At 42.6% G+C, this 24,191-nt stretch overlaps 2 protein-coding genes and 1 non-coding gene across 3 annotated transcripts; 1 reads left to right on the plus strand and 2 right to left on the minus strand.

Moving 5' to 3' along the window:
• Window positions 1–3,365: 3,365 nt before the first annotated feature.
• gjb9a (gap junction protein beta 9a) lies at window positions 3,366–11,691 on the plus strand. Its single transcript, XM_073483718.1, has 4 exons — window positions 3,366–3,500; window positions 8,518–8,732; window positions 9,700–10,001; window positions 10,104–11,691. The coding sequence occupies exons 2-4, from the start codon at window positions 8,562–8,564 to the stop codon at window positions 10,444–10,446; spliced, it is 816 nt and encodes a 271-aa protein (XP_073339819.1). The 5' UTR covers window positions 3,366–3,500; window positions 8,518–8,561; the 3' UTR covers window positions 10,447–11,691.
• Window positions 11,692–13,170: 1,479 nt separating this feature from the next.
• On the minus strand, window positions 13,171–13,252 carry trnas-gcu (transfer RNA serine (anticodon GCU)). Its single transcript has one exon. It is a non-coding gene; the product is annotated as a tRNA-Ser (tRNA).
• A 1,225-nt stretch (window positions 13,253–14,477) lies between these two features.
• On the minus strand, window positions 14,478–17,332 carry marcksl1a (MARCKS-like 1a). The gene is made up of 2 exons (XM_073484464.1): window positions 17,021–17,332; window positions 14,478–15,860 (listed from the first exon to the last, which is right to left on the minus strand). Exons 1-2 carry the CDS (start codon window positions 17,108–17,110, stop codon window positions 15,318–15,320), a joined length of 633 nt encoding a protein of 210 aa, XP_073340565.1. The 5' UTR covers window positions 17,111–17,332; the 3' UTR covers window positions 14,478–15,317.
• Between the last annotated feature and the right edge of the window lie 6,859 nt (window positions 17,333–24,191).

Raw genomic sequence — 24,191 nt, forward strand, 5'->3', positions numbered from 1 at the left:
GTTGACCCAACCGGCCTTCATGTGGGTTGCTAGGGCTAGGTGAGCCCAGGTGTGAATGGTTGTTAAGCTGTGTGGGGAGAGAACTCAGTACTGCATTGTAGGTGGGTGATAAGTAATGTCGTAGGCCACCTCCTCTGTTCAAAGACGGCTGTTCCAGTTTGACATAGATGGATTATTTTACTCCTCTTTCAAACCATCTGTCTTCTCTGAACAAGATGTTTACATTGTTGTCCTCAAAGGAATGTTTTTTCTCCTTCAGATGTCAGTGGACAGCAGAGTCTTGACCTGAGGAGTTGGCCCTCCTGTGTTGTGCCATTTGTTTATGGAGAGGTTGTTTTGTCTCCCCAATGTACAAATCTGTGCAGTCCTGGCTGCACTGAACAGCAAAAACTACATTACTCTGTTTATGCCTGGGTGTTTTGTCCTTAGGAAGTTTCTGCCAACACACTGAGGCAGAAACTTGTCCATCCTAGAGAAGAACACACCCACACAGAGTTTAAAAGCCAGCCAACTCCTCTCCAGTTAGTTAGAACTGAAGAAGCCTCCTAGATGAGAGGTGAAACGTCTTCAAGAAACTGAAACAAGTCCAGTTGCCTACGATACAGCACCTAGATTTATGTGAACCTTTGCTTTCAGTATCTGGTGTGACCCCCTTGTGCAGCAATAACTGCAACTAAACATTTCCGGTAACTGTTGGTTAGTCCTGCACATCGGCTTGGAGGATTTTTAGCCCATTCCTCTGTACAGAAAAGCTTCAACTCTGGGATGTTGGTGGGTTTCCTCACATGAACTGCTCGCTTCAGGTCCATCCACAACATTTTGATTGGATTAAGGTCAGGACTATGACTTGGCCATTCCAAAACATTAACTTTATTCTTCTTTAACCGTTCTTTGATAGAACGACTCGTGTGCTTAGGCTCGTGGTCCTGCTGCATGACCCATATTCTCTTGAGATTCAGCGCATTGACAGATGTCCTGACATTTTCCTTTAGAATTTGCTGGTATAATTCAGAATTCATTGTTCCATCAATGATGGCAAGCCGTCCTGGCCCAGATGCAGCAAAACAGGCCCAAACCATGATACTACCACCACCATGTTTTTACAGATGGGATAAGGTTCTTATGCTGGAATGCAATGTTTTCCTTTCTCCAAACATAACGCTTCTCATTTAAACCAAAAAGTTATATTTTGGTCTCATCCGTCCACAAAGCATTTTTCCAATAGCCTTCTGGCTTGTCCAAGTGATCTTTAGCAAACTCCAGACGGGCAGCAATGTTCTTTTTGGAGAGCAGTGGCTTTCTCCTTGCAACCCTGCCATGCACACCATTGTCGTTCAGTGTTCTCCTGACGGTGGACTCATGAACATTAATATTCGCCAATGTGAGAGAGACCTTTAGTTGCTTAGAAGTTACCCTGGGGTCCTTTGTGACCTTGACAACGATTATACGTCTTGCTCCTGGAGTGATCTTTGTTGGTCGACCACTCCAGGGGAGGGTAACAATGGTCTTGAATTTCCTCCATTTGTACACAAGCTGTCTGACTAGAGATAGTCAAATAGAACAGGGCGCCCACTGATTGTCTGATTGTCATCCCATTGATTGAAAACACCTGACTCTAATTTCACCTTGAATCCTAGAAGTTCACATACCACTCACGGATATGTAATATTGAATCATTTTCCTCAATACATAAATGGCCAAGTATAATATTTTTGTCTCATTTGTTTAATTGGGTTCTCTTTATCTACTTTTAGGACTTGTGTGAAAATCTGATGATGTTTCAGGTCATATTTATGCAGAAATATAGAAAATTCTAAAGGGTTCACAAACTTTCAAGCACCACTGTATGAATGTTGAAGAAACACACAAAATGGTACTAAGATCCCAAGTTCCCTTAACTGACTGAATTCCTGCACAGTGTCACTCTCCCTGCTGTGCTCAGATTATAAAAAATAAATAATGTGAGTGAGGGATCCAACTTTTAAAGAGCATTTTACTTCACAAATAAAACGCATATGGTATTTTTATGCTTGTTTTTTTCTCAGGTGGGCCATATTGAACCTTGTGGCTGGCCAATTGTGGCCTGCAGGCCCCACTTTGGGCAGTTTTGTTTTAAAGTGAGTGAGTTTTCTGCAGAAATTTGGAGTCATTGGGACCTGAGTCGACTCAAGTCACTGTTTTGATGACTTAAACCTTGACTCGAAAGAAAATAAAGGACCTGAGACCAGGGGTGGCAAAGTTTAGGATCGATTTGAATGCTAGCACTTTTTTTCAAATTTAAATAGATATTGTTACAACATCATTATCATTAAATTGTTTGGCCACAATAATTGTGTTGTTAAAATCTGATATCATGGCAGCCCTACTTTACACTCGACTTGGACTTGGAAGTTAAAGACTACACATTTGAGGCATCATGTCTCAAGTCAAGTCACAACTTGAGACATGATGCCTCAGATGACTTGTCTGTGTTCATTTTATGTTTATAGTTTAGTTTAGTTTTATTTATTTATTTTGTCTAGCTGTCAGTATTTTGTTGTGTAAAAGTGATGGATTTTGTTAAAGTTATTTTTGTCTTTATTTTATTACTTGACTTGCCCTAACTAAGGACTCGACTTGACTTGCCCAGGAAAAAGTGACTTGAGACTTGTTGGAGATCTGGACCAAATGACTTGAGTCACACGTCTGGTTTTGAGGAGGATTGCAGCTTTATGTTTCTTTAAGCCTCATTTTTTTTGATGGTTCAGCACAGAAGGCAGTGCTGCTGATGTTCTTCTAACAAACCTAAAGCTTGATATTTACACTTTGACCTCTACCCCTCAGCCTGCTGGTAGGACAACATTTTCTTCAGTGTTTTAAATCATAATTATAGGCTTCACCTACAGTACACATTGTTGATTGCTGTGGGGTTACACAGACACAGACTTTCTCTAGTGTTGAGTTAATGAAACTGTTCGATACACTAGGAACACATCGCTCACTGTAAAAACACATTTGCATTAATCATACTCTGTGCAACAACAAAGAGGGTGTGGCATCTCTATTACTCTTTTTCTCCTACACAAACACACACACACAGAGAGAGGGAGAGAGAGAGAGAGAGAGATAGAGAGAGAGAGAGAGAGAGAGACCGCAGGCATTCTGGTTGGCAAGGATGGATTTTCTGCCTCCCTGCTCGACAGCACATATGTGTCTGTTTCTTTACCTATTCATAAGGTGTTAGGTTACAGGGCTCGTTGGGAGTGTATCCTGCAGACTGACAAGACGGGGCACGCAAAGTCTGTGTGTGTGATGACGTAGCAGCTGCTGAATCTGGTTTGGCAGGATTTCTGAGGGAAGGGCGAGAGAGCAGAGACACAGACACAGAGAGGAAAAGGAGCTGAAAAGTTGAAACTAGTTTTGCCGTCACTATATTTTACTTTGCTGTCGTTGTATATAAATCTTCTCCGGTTGGTGTGGACATACCGGGTTTTGGTGTTTGAGCCGGGTTTCAGCACGAGGTAAGTTTCCTTTTGTTTGGTTTTGGTGTATCACATGCTTAAAGTCAGGACAGTGAAGAAAAGATAGCCAGCTGTGTTTCATTTTAACACAGGCTGAGTTACAGTAGTTATTTACCCTAAAACAAGATGGAAACAAGTTGTTATTTATGACAACAAAGGGAAGAACCACCATCATTAAACCTGTGAAAAAACAATGGGAGAATGTTTCCTGTTTCTATGACTAAGACACAAACTTCAAGTGTGGAAAGATATTGAGCAATCAACACGAAGACACAGTTCCAAAAAGAAAACTGTGATCTTTATATAAACTGTACATTCAACACATGAACAGAGGCCTCTTGGAATGTAGCCCTCTTTACAGTTAAACATTTCCACACACTCATGATACATCAGGATGGTATGCAGTTGGGTTTGTGGTGATTTCCTGAAACGAAAACAGTTTCCTGAACATCACAGTATAGTATAGAATATCTAGTCTAATTTTTGAAAGTGAACCTAATAGTTTGAAATGGTCAGGGCCGCTAGATGGCACTTAATGGACCATGATGGTTAAGAAAAAGCCAATGTCAGAGGAAGCCCAATTGGCGCAAAACTTTAAAATTCTATTTATCATGATAGAGGCAGTGGCAATGGAGTTAATCCAGAGTTTCAAGTGTTAGCACTGAAAAGTCCTCGGAGCCGAGCCACTCCTGTTTTCTCAAATCTAAATATTTTACTCTTTCCTAAACAGTGCATGATCCTGCACTGCTCCTGACACCGTACAGGCGTAAGGATGGTGGTCCCATATGAATTTTATTTTACTTTATGACCAGTAATGTGGAGGGTACAAAAAGAAAATAGGGCAGTTTATAACTTTAAGTACAATTACAGTGAGAAAAAACAACCGACAGAATCTATTTTGCAGAAACCCTTTCCTTACATAACTTGTGTCTTTTTTTTGTTAACATTTTCCGCCCTTAACTCCAGGTTTGACATTTGACAGCAGTAAATAGGAACATACTAGGCGATGAAATACTAAATTAGATACACACTGGTAAATAAATTAAAGGTACAATATGTAAGAATTTTAGTTTAAATTCTAAATTTAACCAAATTTATCAACAGAATGCCAGGGAGTAACAGTTCTGACGTTATGTCAAAGACATCTATGTACTGTGTTGCAGAGATATCTGCTCGAGTCAGCATGCTAATCAGTTAGCCTGAAAACCTCCTTATCCCAGCTGTCCATAGCTCCTGTGCTAGCGGTGTAAACAGCAACACTCACACATGCACGGCTAGCTGAGCTGCAAAGCTAACAGTAGTTACAGTCATGAATGTGGACAGTCTGTGGCGGTACTTGGCAGCATCGGATGCACGATACATAACGTCCCGTAGGTGCTCAATGGGATTTAGATCAGGGAAACGAGAGGGCCAGTCAATGGCATCAATGCCTCCTTAATCCGGGAACTGCCTACACACTGTGGCCACATGAGGCCGGGCATTGGCCTGCACCAGGAGGAACCCAGGGCCCACTGTCTCCAGTGTAAGGTCTGACAATCGCTCTGAGGACTCATCATGGTACCAAACAGAAGTCAGGGTACCGTTGGCTATGACAAGGAGGTCTGTGTGGCCCTCCAAGGATATACCTCCCCACACCTACTGCCAAACCGGTGATGCTGGATGATATTACAGGCAGCATATTGTTCACCACAGCGTCTCCAGACTCTTTCATGGCTGTCACATGTGCTCAGCGTGAACCTGTGAAGTGAACAGGCCACCAATGGCAGACTTGCCAATTCTGGTGTTCTCTCGCGAATGTCAATCAAACTGCACGGTGCTGGGCTGTGAGCACAGGTCCCACTAAAGGACGTCGGGCCCTCATGCCACCCTCATGGAGTCTGATTCTGACAGTTCGGTCAGAAACATGCACACCAGTTGCCTGCTGGAGGTCATTTTGTTAGGCTCTGGCAGTGCTCCTTCTGTTCCTCCTGACACAAAGGAGCAGATACCAGTCCTGCTGCTGGTTTGATGCCCTTCTACGGCCCTGTCCAGCTCTCCTCATGTAACGGACAGTCTCCTGGGATCTCCTCCATGCTCTTGAGACTGTGCTAGGAGACACAGCAAACAGCTTCTTGCGACCGCACGTATGAATGTGCCATTCAGGTACCGCCTCTTGCTACCAGAAGTGACAAGGACACTAGCAGAACACAAAACTAGACAAGAATCAGCCAGGAAGGATAAGGAGAGAAAAAAAATTGGGTGTTGTCTTGTTTTTGCCTCTCCATTGCACTTGTTGTCGCTTTCATTTTCACCAAAGCAGGTGAAATTGATTGATTGAGCTCAAAAGAGAACTGTGTGATTAGATTTTGTTTGCAAGGAGAAAGATATATTCGTTAAACACACACACACAACCAAGTATCTCTGTAACATAAACTCTCAAACCACACACATCTGCCACGAGGTTTATGATTGAAGTTATATTTTAAATGGACAAATGACAGGAGACCGTTTCATTCATGGTCGTCTTTAGCTCTGCACATATGCCGGTGTCTCCACTGTGTTCGTTCAGCATCAGCAGACAAGCACAAAGCAACAAAAGCAGCAGCGGTGATAACACACACACACAGCAGCTGTGTGGACAAAGTGAACAGTGTCCAGGATGGAACATAACAAGAAATAAAGACCTGACAAAAGACACACAAAAATGTTGCTTCAGGTTTAGCTTCAAATTAGGGTGGAATTAAAGGTGCAATATGTACAAGCGGTAAAGGTTAAATCTACTTTTATTAGCAACTTCAACACAACATGTGCGGCCCCTGTGTCCAAATGCAGAACGGTACATTTGTTACGCTCGGCAGGTGGAGGTTGTAGGACCCAAAAGCGGACACCAGAAACGGGGGATTGATTAGAAGGTATTTTTATTAAACACAAGTGGGAAGCTGGCAGTTGAGGAGGGCTGAGGAGCAGACTGGGAGCTCCGCCAGGGAGACACAGTCCAAACGTAACAACATTGTAAACATCATCATTAACTTAAAATAGATTAAGGTTATGTGTACATATTTAAGAGTCATTAACAATAAAGGCATTTGTCATGGGATACCAGTGTCAGTTACTTTATGTGTAAAAAGAAATCAATAAAACATTAGTCAGTGTTGGGCTAGTTACCGTCTTTTTAAAGTAACATATTACATTACGGCATTACTGTCTGCATAGAGTAAAAAACATATTTATTACACTACTTTTTAGTTACTTTCCAAAAATGTATCGTATGAAATATATTCATTCATTCATTCACTCAACCTTTATTTAAATCTCGAAAAATCTTTGACTGCAAGCCCTTATTTTCAATGTTGTCGAAAGCACAAATAAAAAACAGATTAAGTGCAAACATGTGAAAACAAACCACAGAGCGAATAAACAGAATGGGTACATAAAGATGATAACAGATAAGAAGCGACAGGTGAAACAGGTTTCAAGGCTTTAAAAAGAAACAGAAACCAATGGCTGTCACGTCTTACTGTTAAAGGTTCCCACCCAACTTTATGAAAGTTCATCTAATTACAGTAATATATTACTTTTAGTGGTAACGGAGTAATATAACATGTTACTATTAATATTTCAGTAATATTTTACTACAGTTATGTCACAAAACATGTTACAATCCAGACTTGGATCCTTTGTCTGCCTGCTCATCTCTGTGTCCGAGGCCATTCGTTTATTTAAAAAGATCTCGGTTATTTAATTGCTCTATATAGATTATTTGTAACTAAAAAGTAGTTTAATAATGAATTCATTACTCTATGCAGACAGTAATATCGTTAATATATTACTCATAATATATTACTTTAAAATGAAGGTATCTAGTAATATGTAATATATTGCATTTTGATAGTAACTTGCCCAACACTGGTTGTAACACTGCCTACTGATAATAATTAATTAATAATTATGTCCACACTTTACTATTTTGCATTGGCAACATGGGTTTTTGCATGAAATGTAAAGCTTCAAAGGTCTAAGGTAGAAGAAGAGCAGTGGAATAATTGCTTTTGTTACTCGAAAGCTGTAGATGATTGTTGGAAATGTCATCTTTACATACAGTCTGTCATCTGAAGAAATGACGTGTAACTTAAAAATAGTTGGAGATGGTGCTTTCTTGCTGAGATTTAGATGAGATGGCTGATGAAGTTGGGGTTCACATAATTTTCTTCAATTAAAAGAAAAATAAATTGATCAGAAATACAGTCTAGACATTACTAATGTGGCAAATGACTATTCCAGCTGGAAATGGCTGGACATGTTTTATGGAATATCTACACAGGTGTACAAAGGACCGTTTTCCACAACCATCAGGTTTGTGGTACAATGGCACAGAAAAGAAAGAGAAGTGAGAGGCCCCAGTTGACAGCTGAGCAAGTACATAAGAGTCCCTAGTCTGAGAAACTCACAGGTCGCCATCATGCAGCTTCATTAAATGGTCCCCTTAAAACCCCAATCTCAACATCAACAGTGAAGACGATGCTGGCCTTCTACGCAGAACAGCAAAGAAAAAGGCATGCCTGATATTGGAAAAAATAAAACGACTTAGGAAGACTGGACAAAAGTGTTATGTAGGGAGAAATCTAAGTTTGAGGTGTTTGGATCACATACAGTATTTTCCAAATGTTAAATGTGAAACTATTCCTTTAAAATTGAGGGGTTACTTGTTCGTTTGTGTGTTTACCAAGTGTTATATGGCACTATCTACATATTGATTCATCCGTCAGCCTGCAACCGGCTAACAAAGAAATGAATTTTCCAAACAAGGTTTCCACCTTCCTCTCCAGGCAAATCTGCAATTTGCAAACTATTTCATACAAGCCCATGCAGGCTCGATGTCAGTCACCAGTTTCGGTTGAAGTGATCTGCATATGCTGGCTTGGACGGGATCCCATTCAATATTAAAAAAGATTTCACAAGTAATTCAGCTATGATCTGTTTTTATCTTGTCATTAGGACGTGGAAAGATGACCTTCTTTTCTGTCTTCCTCTCTTTCAGGGGGTGCGCTTGTTTTTTTCACCCAGGCCAGTGCAGCAGCAGGGATGAACTGGTCAGGACTAGAGAGTCTGCTGAGTGGAGTCAATAAATACTCCACAGCGTTCGGGAGGATCTGGCTGTCCATGGTGTTTGTGTTCCGTGTGCTGGTGTTTGTGGTGGCAGCGCAGAGAGTTTGGGGCGATGAGAGCAAAGACTTTGTGTGTAACACCCGACAGGTAAGACGGAGGAACAACACTGGTTGGTCTATGCTTACACTCTGGAGCAATTACTCTCCCATGAGGAGGTACCATATCAACAAGTCTACAGGAACTGTTGATCCCAAAATCAAAGATACATTTGTTCCCCTTACCTGGTGTGCTACTTAACTTTCTCAACTCTTTTGGTGTGAGTTGCAGAGTTTTGGAGATGAAAACCTGAGTTATGGACTAGGGTTGTAAACTGAACTGGGTTGCATTATGGGAACTGTAGGTGTTTTTTGGATCATATACAAGAGTTTCAAAGTAAGGATATCTCAGGCTCTGATGCATCAATTTTTCCGTTGTCTCTTGTGAGTCCCCCGACTTTCTGCATGTGACACCAAATCTCTGGAGTAGTTCTTAAAGAGCTACAGGCACTCAGTGCAGGCAGACTTTTTAAAGAAATGTGCTGACATCTTAGGACTTTAACACATTTGTAATCTTTCCCGTGAGACTTCGGATACTCTAAATCACCTCTGTCTATTTGTTGAATTACTCTGTTAGGTTCAAATGCTATTATTTTAGACATTTATAGAATAGAAGGCAATCGGTACCACCTATCAAAGTGTGATCTAAATAGAAAGCAACTGCAAAATGCTGACTTTAGTTTTATCTGCAGGGAAATGTGCTGAAAAGTATTATGCCTGTCCCCTGAAAAAGGCTGCAAGTTTAGATGCATTGTAGCTTCTTACCATAGAGGCATTATAGCCTCCATCAGCCCCTGGCAGCACTAGTGCTATTGTTTTGTATTCATCATTTTATGACAGTCGCATTAGCTTTGGTACAAAATAAAAGTATTGCCTCTTCATAACTGTTTCTTGTGTATTATCTCTGGTACAAATGTGACAACCTATACTATCACTCATTTTACCTGAGAGATCCTGGTCATAAAAGAAAAAGCAATTGCAATAACTTGTTTAAAAAGAATCTCTCTCTCTGTTTCCAGCCGGGCTGCACCAACATCTGCTATGACCACATCTTCCCGATCTCCCACATCCGTCTGTGGGCGCTGCAGCTGATTTTTGTCACCTGCCCTTCGCTGATGGTGATGGCTCACGTTAAATACCGCGAAGGAAAGGATGCCAAGTATGTGGCGCTGCACCAAGGCTCTCACCTGTATGCCAACCCCGGCAAGAAGAGAGGGGGCCTGTGGTGGACCTATCTGCTGAGTTTGGTCTTCAAAGCCGGATTCGACACATCGTTTCTGTACATTCTGTACCGGATATACCACGGATATGACTTGCCCAAGTAATGCTCGAATCATTACTATGGAAAAATACAATCTGATTATCTACTGGATTTCTATTCTCTTCTGTTCTGCCTTTAATCCTCTCTACTCTTTACTTCTAGGTTATCCAAGTGCTCCCTGGAACCCTGCCCCAACACCGTTGATTGCTTCATCAGTCGTCCAACAGAGAAAAAGATCTTCATGTTGTTCATGGTTGTATCCAGCGCGCTTTGCATCTTCATGTGTATCTTGGAGATGATTTATCTCATTGGCAAGCGCATCGCCAAACTGGTGAGCGTCCGCCATGAAAACGAGAGGCTCGTGTTTGCTGATCAGCATGAGCTCACCAACATGGCCCCACCCAGGTCCCAGTATCGTAAGACTGATCCGACGCTTGGAGACAGCCAGATGAGTTTAAACAAGAGGGAGAAGGTCAAAGAATTCAGCATAAGTACGACCTTGTAGGACTCAGAGGTCACTAAACACAGGTTGTTACTAATGGGTGGCCACACAACAGGAACACAAGTTACCTGATTAAAATGATCGAACCAAAGGAATGATAAAAGGAGCGATACCGTGTATCGTGATCCCGTGACACACCTGAACATGAAGCTTTCATGACTCTCTGTTGGAGGAATCTCCAGCACTGGCCAGCTGTATGTTGTAGAGCACTGTTAAAGTGGAGGACGACTACAGTTTTACTGTGTTTGGATATCACATTTTCTAGCTTTACTATAGGTCTGGTCACATTATGGCCGACTATGCAAGGAGAAACGTCCAGGAGCTGGTGGGACGGCACAAATGGAGTCCGATGTTGTGTGTGACGGCACTGTCCAGAGATAATCATGAATCAATAAGCCATCTTAATTAAATGTAACACCTTTCTGTACATAATGTAAATTGCTGTACTTATTATCTTCAACACTCTTAATAGCTTTATTAATTGTGTGATTGAGAAACAGATGGACAGCTGCCCCACAGGACGTGTTGAGTTTTCCATCAATGTTTAACTCTTCATCATTGAGCTGATCAAACAGGATCTTCTACATCTTCTATAGCTTCTTATTTCCTGCTAAAGGGGCTCAATAGACCATATTTACGCAGTGGCCATTTTCCTCTGACAATCCACTCAGGGTGGGAGGCTCAAATGTAAGAGCCTACTGCTGTGTTCGAGGTTAGCATTAGCATTCAAGTGCAAAATATCATTGCACATCTTGGAGACATTAATTTAAGCCTGGAAATGAAACACACTGGATGTAAAGGTAGCGTCAGCAAGAAAGTGCGGTTGAAGGCTAATGTTAGCAAATGAATTATGGCACAATTTCCCCACCAGATTTTCACTATCCATTATCTTTTCAGTTTTGTAGTTTCTCTACAGTTATATGACTTGCAACCTGAAACATAGCAACATTACACTATCCCAACATTCAAGCACCCCACCCTGAGCTTGACGTCAGAGGAAAATGGACACTGCGTGGCTACGGATTATTATCAGGACTCAACATTTGCATTGAGACTCAAAGTTATGGGGTTTTTATTGTATGTATGATGAGTAAAGAGAGCAAACTTGAAGCTGTTGTCTTGCTGTACAGGCTGGGTTTGATCCAGAGACACGGGGTAGACTACTTATGCTTCAATAGTTTTTTTAAAAACTTGTTTTTATTGACTCTTATAGTGCTATATTTAATTGCTTGTCAAATAAAAAATGCTGAACAAACTGTCTGTTGTTATTTCTAGAAAGGTCTTTTCAATTAGTATTTCCTCACAAATAGGGTTTGCAAATAGAGAGTAATATCAGTGACAGTGTTTAATAGAGCAATTGAAAGCTAAATCTTAAATGTCATAGATATTTCTACTCTACACTATTTTCCTTACTAAACAGAAAAATACAACCGCACAGCTTCTGATATTTTAATTGCACTGGTTGACTCATCTTAAAACACACTTCATACCAACTTGACATAACTGAACTAAAACCTAGCAAAACAGTATCTCCTTGTTTAGACTCCTGTCAGCTGGTCAAGCCAAGTAACAAACTGAGCTACTTGTTAATGGCAGCTAACTGCTACAACCAAAGATAGTTACAGCAAAGAGGAGCTACTATCGAAATTCTGGCCATTTCTTGCAAATTACACCTTTAAAGGTGCATTATGTGGTTTTGGGTTAGACATTTTAATCAGAAAGAGAAAGATCTTCCTACACAAACTAAATAAACAAACTCAGAACAGCTTGTTTACTCAGTTATGAAAAAAAAAATATAGTGTTGTATTATTAGCATTTCAATACTGTAAATATTAAAATTCTAAGTTTAAATTTCTTCTCCAAAACTACATAGTGGCAGAAAAAAGTACAGGTGTTATCAAAAACCTTAACAATGACAGTGAGCTAGCATGCATAAACAAGGACCCTGATATGGAGGCAGCTAAATGGAATTCAGCCGTCATGAATTCTTCTACATAATTATTTAGCCTCGTTTCCCTCTTGTGACAAAACAGATTCCATGTAAACGGTCTAGTGTGCAAATTTATGCATTTAATCACTATTTTATTCTAGGAACATCATGAAACAATGTGCACATACAAGCTTATAAAAGGTCTGCTTAAATACTTGCTCATTATCAAAATCTGAAAATTCAGTTCCATTCAGTCATCACTAGATGGCGGCATTCTCCAGGTTAAATAAAGTAAATATACCAATATATAGACGTTTGGGGGGAATTTGTCTACAGGTTTTAAATTTTGCAATGGACTTATGAACACATAATGGTTTTGGGTCGACCAACAAGCCTTAAAAGCTCCATCAAGGTAAAAAAAAAATGTTTTAAAAAATCGTGTGCCAATGGTGTTCATTAAGGGCTCTGAGCAGAGCTGCTCATTCTGACGTCGCAGGTACCCCTGCTATATGGACAAGTACCTACACAGATGCCTTCTAGTTCCTCTTGAAAACTACTAAACCACTAAATATGCCATGTTATAATTGCCAGGACTTGACTACTAAGATAAATTAGGTTCGGTGTCGTCTTATGAAAATATTTTACCGCAGATACCGACGTCTTTATAATGTCACCTCTTTTCTGTTTGATGGATCAGTGTTGCTCCCTTCCGAGCCCTGGGTCAGTTTTAGTGTGGTGCCGATGCATCAGCAGGCAGGAAGCAGCTGGATTTACCCTCATACGGAAAACAAATGTTACGACGAGGATGGGATTCGAACCCACGCGTGCAGAGCACAATGGATTAGCAGTCCATCGCCTTAACCACTCGGCCACCTCGTCTGCGATGTTCCCGAATTAGCCAGCAAAATGTCGAGTCACAATAGGTGTTTTAATAACATGTAATAACGTGTAGATTAGGTGTTAGCATTAGCATGACATGTTATAGGCCTATAAATCGAAGAGCAACAGTGTGCAGAGTCACATAGCTACTGTGTATACTTGTGTCCACAGCAGGGAGCCAGAGACCACCATATACAATTAGGTATTTTAACCATCTAATTATGTAACTATTTAATGGGCCCTATTTTATTTTATTAACATGTCAAACATGATGCCATAATTATTTTTCAAGTTATGTAATACCCTCCTACCCTGCAAGAGACATGCCACAGGTTTCATGTTTCATGATGCATCATTTGTGTAGTGAAATGCAACATGGCATATTCCTGGTGTTGTGCTTGAAGATTAGTGTGAAAGAAAGATTTAAAGGTACCATATGCAAATTTTAATCAGGGAGAGAAAGATCTTCATTGACTGTTTTTTTTATGCCTAAACAAATTGAATAAACAAACTCTTTGTTTTCATGACTGAGTAAACAAACTGACCCTAAAGGACAACACAAGCTCATTCTGTTTCACTTTATTTATGTTTCATGGACCCTGCCACCTTTCTAGCTTCAAACTGTGTTCTGGGACCTTATTTTCCTCTGACAACAGCTTGTTTATTCAGTTATGGATAAATACATATTTCTGAGTTTGTATTATTACCTCAATAATATTGCAAATTTCAAACTTTTGTGTAAATTTCTTCTCCAAAGCTACATAGTGCCCACCGCTTTAATATCTCTAAAAGGCAAAAATTCAAATTTAAAAAAATACAGATACATATCTGTAGTCATTCAAACTAAATATATTTGCAACACATGCAGGTGTGACCTTCTTATATTATATATGGTTCCTTTTGCCGCCGTGCCAAATGTAATTTCTCCGACACGGGATCAAAGATACATCAGGAGCTGGATGAATTAACTATGACTGAGGTGCATCCAACAACATTTAAGTTTTCTAGCTGACTAAAATGTGCCTTTTATTTAATCTAAATCATGGTCGAGTTAAATAACTCATCTAAGAAAGTATGTACTGTCCCAATTATGATGATTGTTTTGTGTATGCATGATGTGACAACTGCCCCATCCTCCTCCTGACACCTACAGTTAATAACTGATCTGACCCTGCTACCTTATCAGTGTGTCTTGAGGTGTGAATCACATGGCAAAACACAGACAGAGGGGATCAAACATTTATTTACCCTTATTAAAAGTTACAATAAAACCATTAACATCTTCAAACAATAGCAAAATAAAGAGAACCAAAAGTATTGGCCAAAACATATTTACAGAGACAGTTTGCAGATAAAAAGCTCACATTTTATACACAATCCCAACCCCTGCGTCATAAACTCTGAAATGTGAACACTGCAATACTCAAGAAGCTTGAATGTGGTTTTAGCCAGAAAAAGAATCAAAATGCACAAAGAAAGACATAGCTCTTTTTCCACCTCCCCTCCTCGATTTTCACTTTTCTATACATGATAAAATACTTGAAATTTGGGGGTAAAACATAGGAATGTAGAATTCTAAAAATTAATAAGATCATTTGAAAGGTTTGTGTCCATATAACAGTCATTTCGAAGTGAAGGAGATGGTCTGCACCGCTCCGCGACGGCGACAACTTTTAGATCCCAAAAAAGATGAGAAAGAAAAATAAAATGCTATAGGGCTGCCACGCTGTTAAAAAGGATGCTTCTCCATGAATTGGGAAAATAAGTCAGTATTCCTGATTCGCTCCACATCCAATCCATTACCTTCGCCACACGCCAGTCTCTGTGTACCATGAGGGGGTGACACAAGCCGACACTTTCATCATGAGAGGGCCTGGTGAGATTCCGTCTGTCGAAGAACTAATAAAAGGCAGTGAACTGGTGGTTGAATCAGCAAACGTGATATATCCTTTGTCTTCTTTTGTAGTTTTGTTTATAACTTTAAGAACGTGGCACAAGTCTCTCATATATATATTTATATACTTTAATCTTGGAAAATCAGTTCAGGTGCCATGGTGGGGGGCAGTCACTCTGCCTTGGCCTCGCCCTCGGAGGCTGCGGGTGTCGTGTCCTCGGCGGGGGCAGGGGCAGGGGCGGCCTCCTCGGCAGGGGCGGCCTCTGTGGGTGGGGCCTCCTCCGCTGCCACGGCCTCTCCCTCGGGTGCAGCAGCAGCATCCGCGACAGCCTCGCCCTCTTTGGCCTCGGTGGCCGGCGTCTCCTCTTTGGTTTCGTTGGCCGCATGACCGTTCTCCTCGGGCTTGTCCTCGGTCGTCGGGGAGGTGACCTCCTCCTTGCCCTCCTCGCTGCCCTTCTTGCTCTTTTTCAGGGAGATGCCCTTGAACTTGAACGAGTTCTTCAGGGAGAACTTCTTCTTCTTCTTGCCATCCTTGGCGGCCTCGCCCTCCACCTTAGCGGCCTCGCCCTCAGCTGCAGGAGCGGGCTCGATGGCGTCCCCGGTGCTGGCTTCGCCTTCCTTAGCTGGTTCGGCGGTTCCGTTCCCGTCTGCGGCAGCCACTTCCCCGTCGGGCTTGGCGGACACGTCGCCGTTGGTTTTGACGTGGCCATTCTCCTGCAGAGAAGAGGAATCATGGATTTTAATAATCAAACTGGGTCAAAATGCACACACTACTTCTGGAAAACACAAAATCACTCAAATATACAGATGGATCAACTGCGGATGAAATGTGGACTCATTCCAAATAAATCTGAAGAGATCTGGCATATGACAGATTAGCATTAGCCCATTTACTCCAACAGTTAATCCATGTTATACCTGAGGAAAGCTGCTTGCCCTGCCAGTGGTTCAGAGGGGGAGGGTTCAACATCTGTTTGCATGACTCTGAACGGACACAAGGGGGCAGTAGAGCTGCATGTAACCATCAACACAGCCTGTGAGCTGGGGAACAAAGGAATCCCCACGAACCCTGCTTTCTGCTCCCATCCCAGGGCTGCAGCTCACTTACCACCGCTCCCAGTGCAGACACACGCCACGTTTGTACTTTAATGATTCTACATCACTTATAGCAGATGAGTTTTATGTGCATAAGTCAACTGCAACGAGTTAATCGTGTATGAAGTGGCACCTCAAGTCGCTCGTTTAACTCCCAACAATCACCAATTAACCATCACGCGTAGGCATCAAGGAAAACGTTTTATACCCCCAAACTTCTTTAAACTGGAAGCTAATGAAAGCACGCAGGGTCAGGGCACAGTGATTGTATTTCAACCTGCCCGCAGCTCCGCACAGGGCGCCTCCAGCAGCACGATCGCATCGTTAGCGCCGCTCGCCTCGCATCTTTTGTTCAACGTGAGACAGACTTGATCCCCCCCGACTACAGCCAACTCATGACAGAAAACAAGCTTCAAATACACATTTCGACCACAATCTGCCCTTCGCGTGTAAAAATGTGCGGCTGAATCGCCCCCGTGGGCGCAGCAGACGGGTTAACAAAAGGCAGCAGGCTGGTGGTGCGCGCCGAGCGGGGACGAGCGTGGCCACTCGACGGCTGCGCTGCTGGAGGTTCCCCCCTGATTTTGGATCTTAGCTGTATTTAAACTTATTCAGTCTGCAGCCATGTGGGGAAACAGGGGGGGTGGATGTGATCTGAGTGCGGAGTGTGAGAGAGCGACAGCTCGGCTCCCATCGCCCTGGCACCCATGTTGGCAGTGGGCGTTGGGTGCCATGTGGCTCCCCGCTGCCGCTGCCCATCTCAGGCCCGTTTCACTCACCTGGCCGTTGGCTTTGGCAGCAGCTGGGTCGGCGGCGGCGGCGGCTTTCCCATCAACAGCTACTCCACCCTTGGACAACTGAGCTCCCATTTTTTTTTTCCCTTTAAGTGATGTGGACAAAAAAAAAGAAAAATCGAAAAAGAAAAACCTCGAGGAGTTTTTGGAGGTTTAAAGTTCCAGCTCTGGGATGGGTGAGATCTTGCCCAAAAAGAGGGGAGAAATTCCGACCGGATCTCCTGCTTCCTTAGTAGGTCTGGAAAACGTCAAGATCCCCCTTCTGTGAGTGTGGACCCCACGGCGGCTGAGCTCAAACTAAAGGATGTCGGTGATAAGCCTGTGAGTATTTCAACCGCGCCTCAAAATCGACCAGGCCCCTCCCATGGGCGTGGCGGGCGGCCTTTGTCCAATGTGCAGCCGGGAGGGGCGGGCCTCCTTCGCCCCACTGTCACTGCAACAGGGTGCTGCTCAACTGGGTGATCACACTTTTCCACTGTTTCAAGATGCCTCGAAGATTTGGGCATTTAAAACTTGTCTCATAAAGATGCTTAACAGTTGTTTCAATAAACTGGGCTCTGTAAGACTCTGTGATCGTAGAGACGTTCAGTTTAATTGATTTCATAGTGGTCAAACAACACTATACATATTATAAGTTATGTTGTCAATTTAGGACAAGACCCTCAAAGTATTTTGTGCCATAACAAACTAAATGAACAAACTGTCTTTGTTTTCGTCACTGAGTAAACAAACTGACCTCAAACGACAGCACAATTTCAGCGTTGGGTTTGTGAGTGAGTTTGTATTATTACCTCGTTAATATTGTAAATATTCAAATTCTAAGTTTGAATTTCTTCTCCAAAAGTACATAGTGCCCCTTTAAAATGAGCCAGTATTAGAATGAAGCATCAGTTTTGAGGTTGTACTGCTCAGAGCTCAAAGGTGTACGTAAGAAAGTCGAATGACGTACACTTTCTAGCTGGAAAAGGCTGGGAACCAGTGCAGCAAACTCATGATTTCCAGACTTCCGTCATTGTTTCACTCTCTCAAAAACACTTCTTATCAACTTTCACATCGTCCATAATGGTTTGAGTGACTTCCTTCAGCAAATATCCTCAGATGATCTTCATGATCTGATTTTTCTGCGCTGAAAACACTTTAAAAGAGCGATGAGGAATCATTAATGGCCTCTGCTGGATTTGGAGTGACGGGCCCGGCTTTCAAAGAGTAAACTTGTTACATAACGCGCAACCAGCTCTGCACTCGGTGTGGACCTTGCGATAGCACTGGGGCTGCTTTGTCACTGACACAGACAGGGAGACAGTGAATCAGCCTGTCAGCCAGTAATGAGGTCTCTTGGCCAGATGAGTGAATCCCACGATTGCAGCGATGACACTGCATTTTTTTTTTTTGTATTTGAGAGTCCAAAGCTGATGGGTCAGGGGTCATATGTTTTAAGCAGAGTTATGAGAGCCAGTGGATGGCTTCCAGGCATGGGACAGGATCGCACATGCATTTATATATGCCAGCTGCCTCATTTTCAAGCCGTTACTCTTGATTCTGGCAACCTTAACCAAATTATCCCTTCTTCCCGAACAACAAGGCCCTCATTTATCCCGCAGATGAACCCATGTTAACAAAACGGCACTCTGTCTGCTTGTCATCTTTATATGACTTCATTAAGCAGAATTTATGATTTCCTCTGATTAAAGTGTTCTTCAGAGGCATCTCTTTATGGTTCCATACATCAGTCATTGTTTCCATCAATCCAGTGGCGCACAGATCGACCCCCTCCGCACAAGCACACACTCACACAAACATGTCACAGCCGTGGTATGCTAGGCATGCATACGCCACCCAGAGAATGATCTCCATCCATTCAGTGGGCTGAGCTTCCCACAGTGGAGTACACCCTCAGGGGCTCAAAATGTGCAACCCCAACCCCTTCTAATCAACCACCAATGCTCCATACATTCTCCCAAACTGAGTCAAGAAAGAGAACATGTTTGAAAGACGTCTTTAGCCCCCACCTCAGTGCATGCACAGCTCGGTCACAGCTGTGGAATTCCTTGTCGCCCTCTGATGTGGGCCGTCTGAATGGGGCTGTAGTTCTGATGAGGTCTATACATTGAAGTTGTCACATTTCAAAGAGACGTTTCCAGTTTGAGAGATGTTCTCATAGCAGGGCCGACTTCTCACAGATTTGTCACACATGTACAGCGGGGGAATGTGACAAAGTATTTTCTACATTACTCTACTTGAAGGGGCTCTATGTAACAATTTGTAGCAATTTACACATATAAATCACTTGTTACTGGCCATATGTAGCAACAGTAGGTAACATTTGTTAAGAATTGTAACTTTATGCTATCATAAACTTAACAACCGGCTTTCAACTCAACAATAATTTCCAAAGAGCCCCTTTAAGTACAAATTTGAGGTTCATGTGCTGTACTTGAGTATTTCCATTTTATGGTTTTACTTCCAGCCCAGCCACCAGGATAAAATGTTGGCAGTTAATGTTTTTGCAAACGACTGATGCATTCACATTTGTATGTATTGACATTCCTTCACTTTAACGTTACATGTTTATGACCTGACTTTCATATCAGGAGGTGGAAGGATTGATGGGATGGTAGTGCAGTTATAGGCCCACCTTTATAAATATGATGCATCACCAGTGATGAAACTACCAAACAGTACCACCACTACCAAAACCAACAATATACAATATACAAGATTGATAGCCTACCACTCGCATGTCTGTTTGCTTAACGTGGTGCTAGAGCTAGCAGTTATCTTATGTTAGCATACAGGCTGGATTTTGATGTATTTAGACAGGGCCAGGTAGCTGTTTCTCAGTTCAGACTTTGTGCTAAGTTAAGTTAACTGGCTGCTAACTAAGCTACAGCTACTTACTTAGCTTACAAACATGATTTTCTCATTCAGCCTCGATCAACAATGTGCATAATCACGCACATACATAGCCTGCGTTAGTGCAGACAGAGCCTTTATTATTTCCATCCCCACCAGCTCAGTGTTTAACATGCAATTCAGTATGCACACACACTTGAAGTACACACATCATCACGATGACAAGGCCTGATTTCCTTGAGAAAAATGAGACTGTGGCTGGAGGACTTCCTCTGGACTCGGCCTGCCTACTTATTTCTGTCACGTTTAACATGGTGCTTCTTCTCCTCTTCACACACTCGTTTCCCTCCTAGCTAGTCAATGCCCCTGTTTGTGTGGTTGCCCATTTTTCATGCCCTGACACAGGATGAGCCCTCAAATCCCGCTAAAAGCCTCCATTGTCTGCCTCTCTGCGAGCCAACTGATGAGCATCACAAGTAGAAAGAGAGGAGAAGAAGAGAGAGAGAGATAGAGAGAAGAAACATGTCTTGGGGATTCGTTTTGCTTCAGGTAGTAGATGACATTCACCTTGAACACATTACTTGGGCATATCAGCATGATGAATATATAATTTCCCAGGGTTGCTCAGCAATCCATGCATACACAATCACAAAAACAAGAGTGCAGGCTGTTTCCTGTGTGCTTCCTTGTGGTTTGTGAGACATTGATGATTACAAATTTGTTGCAGTTTTTCACAGCTAATGGCCCAGACCTCAATACCGAATGCAATGTCATCCTATGAGGTCAGAAAATAGGTTTTATAATAAGAAATAAAGTGAGGAATTAAGTTAGCAATAAGTGGATTATACTGTATATAGTCACATTAGCGTCAAAACAAAAATCTTTAATTTTAATGTATCACAAATACAAATATAACATTGAATGATGCCAAAAAGTGGCATCTAAGCAAATAAAACCAAACATTTGCATTGCCGAGCACCTAATTACAAAGAGAATCAGGTGCAGAGTCCTCTTCACTGCCATGAATAAGGGTGCGTTGACTTAAAAGAAAGCCCTTTGTGATGCTAATTCATTCGATCAACTGGCTTATTGACTGCAAAAAGGCCCTCACCAGCAGGCAACCACAAAGCTGCACATGGTGGCCATCTTGACCAGGAGCTTGTGCAGATGTATCTGTCTGTCGGGCTCTGGCAGTGGCTCTCAGAGGAGGAGGAGGAGGAGGAAGAAGAAGGCATAGTAGCTGGATTGCTCAGCCAAGCTTGCATGTTTGACTCGCCTCATTGATAAAATTCACATCGCAGGGGAGCTTGGAAGCGCAACACAACCTCTAAAAATGGAGAGCAGTAATCGTGCTGATGTGTGTAGATGTACCGCACACACACGCCCTTCTTCCACCTCTTTCTTTTTCCTTGTGCCTAAGGTGGCAGACATGACGCGACACACCCCTCCCGAGATTTCTGCATGCGTGCAGACATGCCACAGAGCCGGTTACCATGGCAACTACTGCTTCTATCGACATCTCCGGGTGCTGTTAACTGGGGGGGGGGGGGGTTTTGTGGGAACCCAGTCATGAAGACAGTGGAAGAGGATATGGCTTTGGCGTTTGTTTTTATTTGCCTTATCATCTCTGGCTTGTTTATTTGAGATGACTTTGACTCCCACAATTTATGCAGCTGAGACTCTCAACCTCCGTGTGACCACAGGGAAATGAAGCGTGGTTTCCTTTTAACCTTTACCCTGTCTACCTCCCCGTCAGACTTTTTTTCCCTTCTTCATCATAAATTCCATCTCCCTGTTTTATCAACTACGCATCTTTTTCCTCCCTCTCCTTGCGTTTATCTCTGGCATCAAGGCCATCACAGGCAAATCACCCAGTGGAGCCTTGTTTCCATCTGTCGTAACACGCAGACCAGGTAAGACGGCAGAGAGAGATTAAACAGATGGAGAGGCAAGAATAAGGAGAGGGTGAGGGGTTTAGAAGCACATAATGTGTTGATGAGTGAAGCAGAGGGAGAGGGTTAGGGGCTGGGCAGAGACAATGTGTGTGTGCATGTATGTGTCAGACAGGAGCGTACAGTAGTAAGGCAGCTCATCCCCAACGGCACTGCGGCGTTACTAGGTCAGTGTGCCATCATCTCATTCATCATTATCACAGCCGGCTCTTCCTCCTGCACTCTCACTCTTCATCCCTCCCACGCTCTCTTGCAGTTGTTCTCTTCTTTTCCAACACACACGGCACAATGTGAGAGACACAGAGCTTCAGAGACAGAATGGGAAACCCAAACAGACTCAGAAGGAGCAAGTCTGTGTTGGAGTCCAAGCTGAGCTTTAGGCCATTACAGTATAATGGATTGATACTGTGAACTAAAACTAATGCATTTATTAATGATTAATCAATCATTCAACATGCTTAAAAAATAACAACTGTCATCCACAATTGGCCAGCTAATGTTTTGCCATGCTAGTGCTGTGAACCTAGTATCTGAGTATCAGTGTTACTGTGTTGGTTCACCACTTGTGACACTGAAATGTCTCAACAGGTTGTCTCTTCGATGGAATGCTGTTACATTTTTTTTTTTTACAGATGTCTATCTTTCCTAAAATAGATACAAAATACAAGTATGCAAAACAAATGGCATTCACATCAGCTTCAACTTTACCCAATGTTGGCGTGCTAACATTATAAACTAAGATGGTAAGTATACCAGCTAAACTGCAGCATATCAGCATTGTCATTGCTAAACTTACATCTGGCTAGCCACAATAGGTTGCTTTTGTTACGATCCCTTCTACAATCAAGTTTAAACGATAGGAAAAGGGCTAAATCGTCTTCCTTTTGTCACCAGGCAAATGGCTGAAAGTTTGATAGATCAACTCCGCCCTCATATCTCTATGCTGGCTAAATACAAAGACAAGAATATACAGCTAGCTTAGGGACATCCAAAGTGAGGCTTGATTAAAGTGTAATAAAGTAGTGAAACTATAACCTTTATTTCTTATCAAAGACTTATACGTTGAACTGTGCACAACAGTATGGGCACCTGTCAATATCAAAGAGTGACGGGAGCCATTATCCCCACCATTTATCAAATCCATGTCTCCTTTTTGGTCAAAAATCACAAAATGACAGATGCTCTGTGACAGACAGAAATCGATTAGCCCTCGTGAGTTCAGTATAATGATCAGGAGCACAGTAAGTCTGACACACTCCACACCATTAAAGCAGGCCAATAGGCCATATTTCATGACAGCTTTGCATTCCTGCATATTGTAAACGGGCCTGGGTGATGTAAGACCCCTGCTGCTCAGTAATAGCTGGCAGCATAACTGTCGTTTGTTTGGTATACACACAGACACGTATATACGACAACAACCGCTTGCGTGCAATCGCATGCAAATGTATTTACCCCTCACCACTGCCCTCTACAAACGCTCAGACTCATTAACTCAGTTCTGGGTTATCTGCTAGCCGGGGCGTTTTTTTGGCCAGTCTATGAGATCATCACTCTCCCTGAGCTGAGCCCCAGTCCTTTTTTCCTCCCACTCCTCAAACCCCTCACCCCTCTCCTCCTCCACCTCCTTCTCAACGATCTTTATTGTGATGCAGATTTGGGGATCAGTGGGGGATGGGAGCAGGGGTGTGGGGGATGGAGAGAGAGGAGGTTTGTGGCGAGGCTGTGGTTAGTGTTAAATTTGACCTGGCAGCCCTGCTGTGCCTCAGCGGGCGGTCCGGCATGGGCTTGGGGGAGGGGAGACCGAGAGAGAGAGGGAAAAGAAAGAGCTTCGAGGGTTATCCCACAGCCTGTATACGAGACTCAGATATCAACGTAGCAGCCTCATCTTGAAATAAAAGATGGCAGACACGCCCCTTGTATCTTCACTCGACAGTAATCCCATCCAGGAGTGGAACAGAGATGAATAGGATGTTCAATGGCGTTTTGTTCTGTCTAGACATAATGAGCTTAATGTCACTGAGGTCATGTTGTTGTTCCCTCTGTCATAGACTAATACCATGTCAAACTAACTGGAATATGAATAGCGATCATAATTTGCAAATGGGAATGCATTAATCTGTGTATTTATCTGTGGGGAATAAAGCCATTACTGAAACATCACTAATTTGCCCACACAGATCGTTCAGCTGCTGTGCTGTCTGAGGCTGGGTGGTAAGTTTTGGGCTTTCCTGCAAGTGTGTCAGGGTGTGTATAATCACTATGTGCGTCTGCGTGTGCGTTCTTACAGTATGTCTGCAGCTTAAGCTACGGCCATGCTCCACCCAGCTGTCAGAGAAGTCAAACCTTGA

Source organism: Pagrus major, chromosome 16, assembly GCF_040436345.1.
Source record: "Pagrus major chromosome 16, Pma_NU_1.0".
Classification (NCBI taxonomy): domain Eukaryota; kingdom Metazoa; phylum Chordata; class Actinopteri; order Spariformes; family Sparidae; genus Pagrus; species Pagrus major.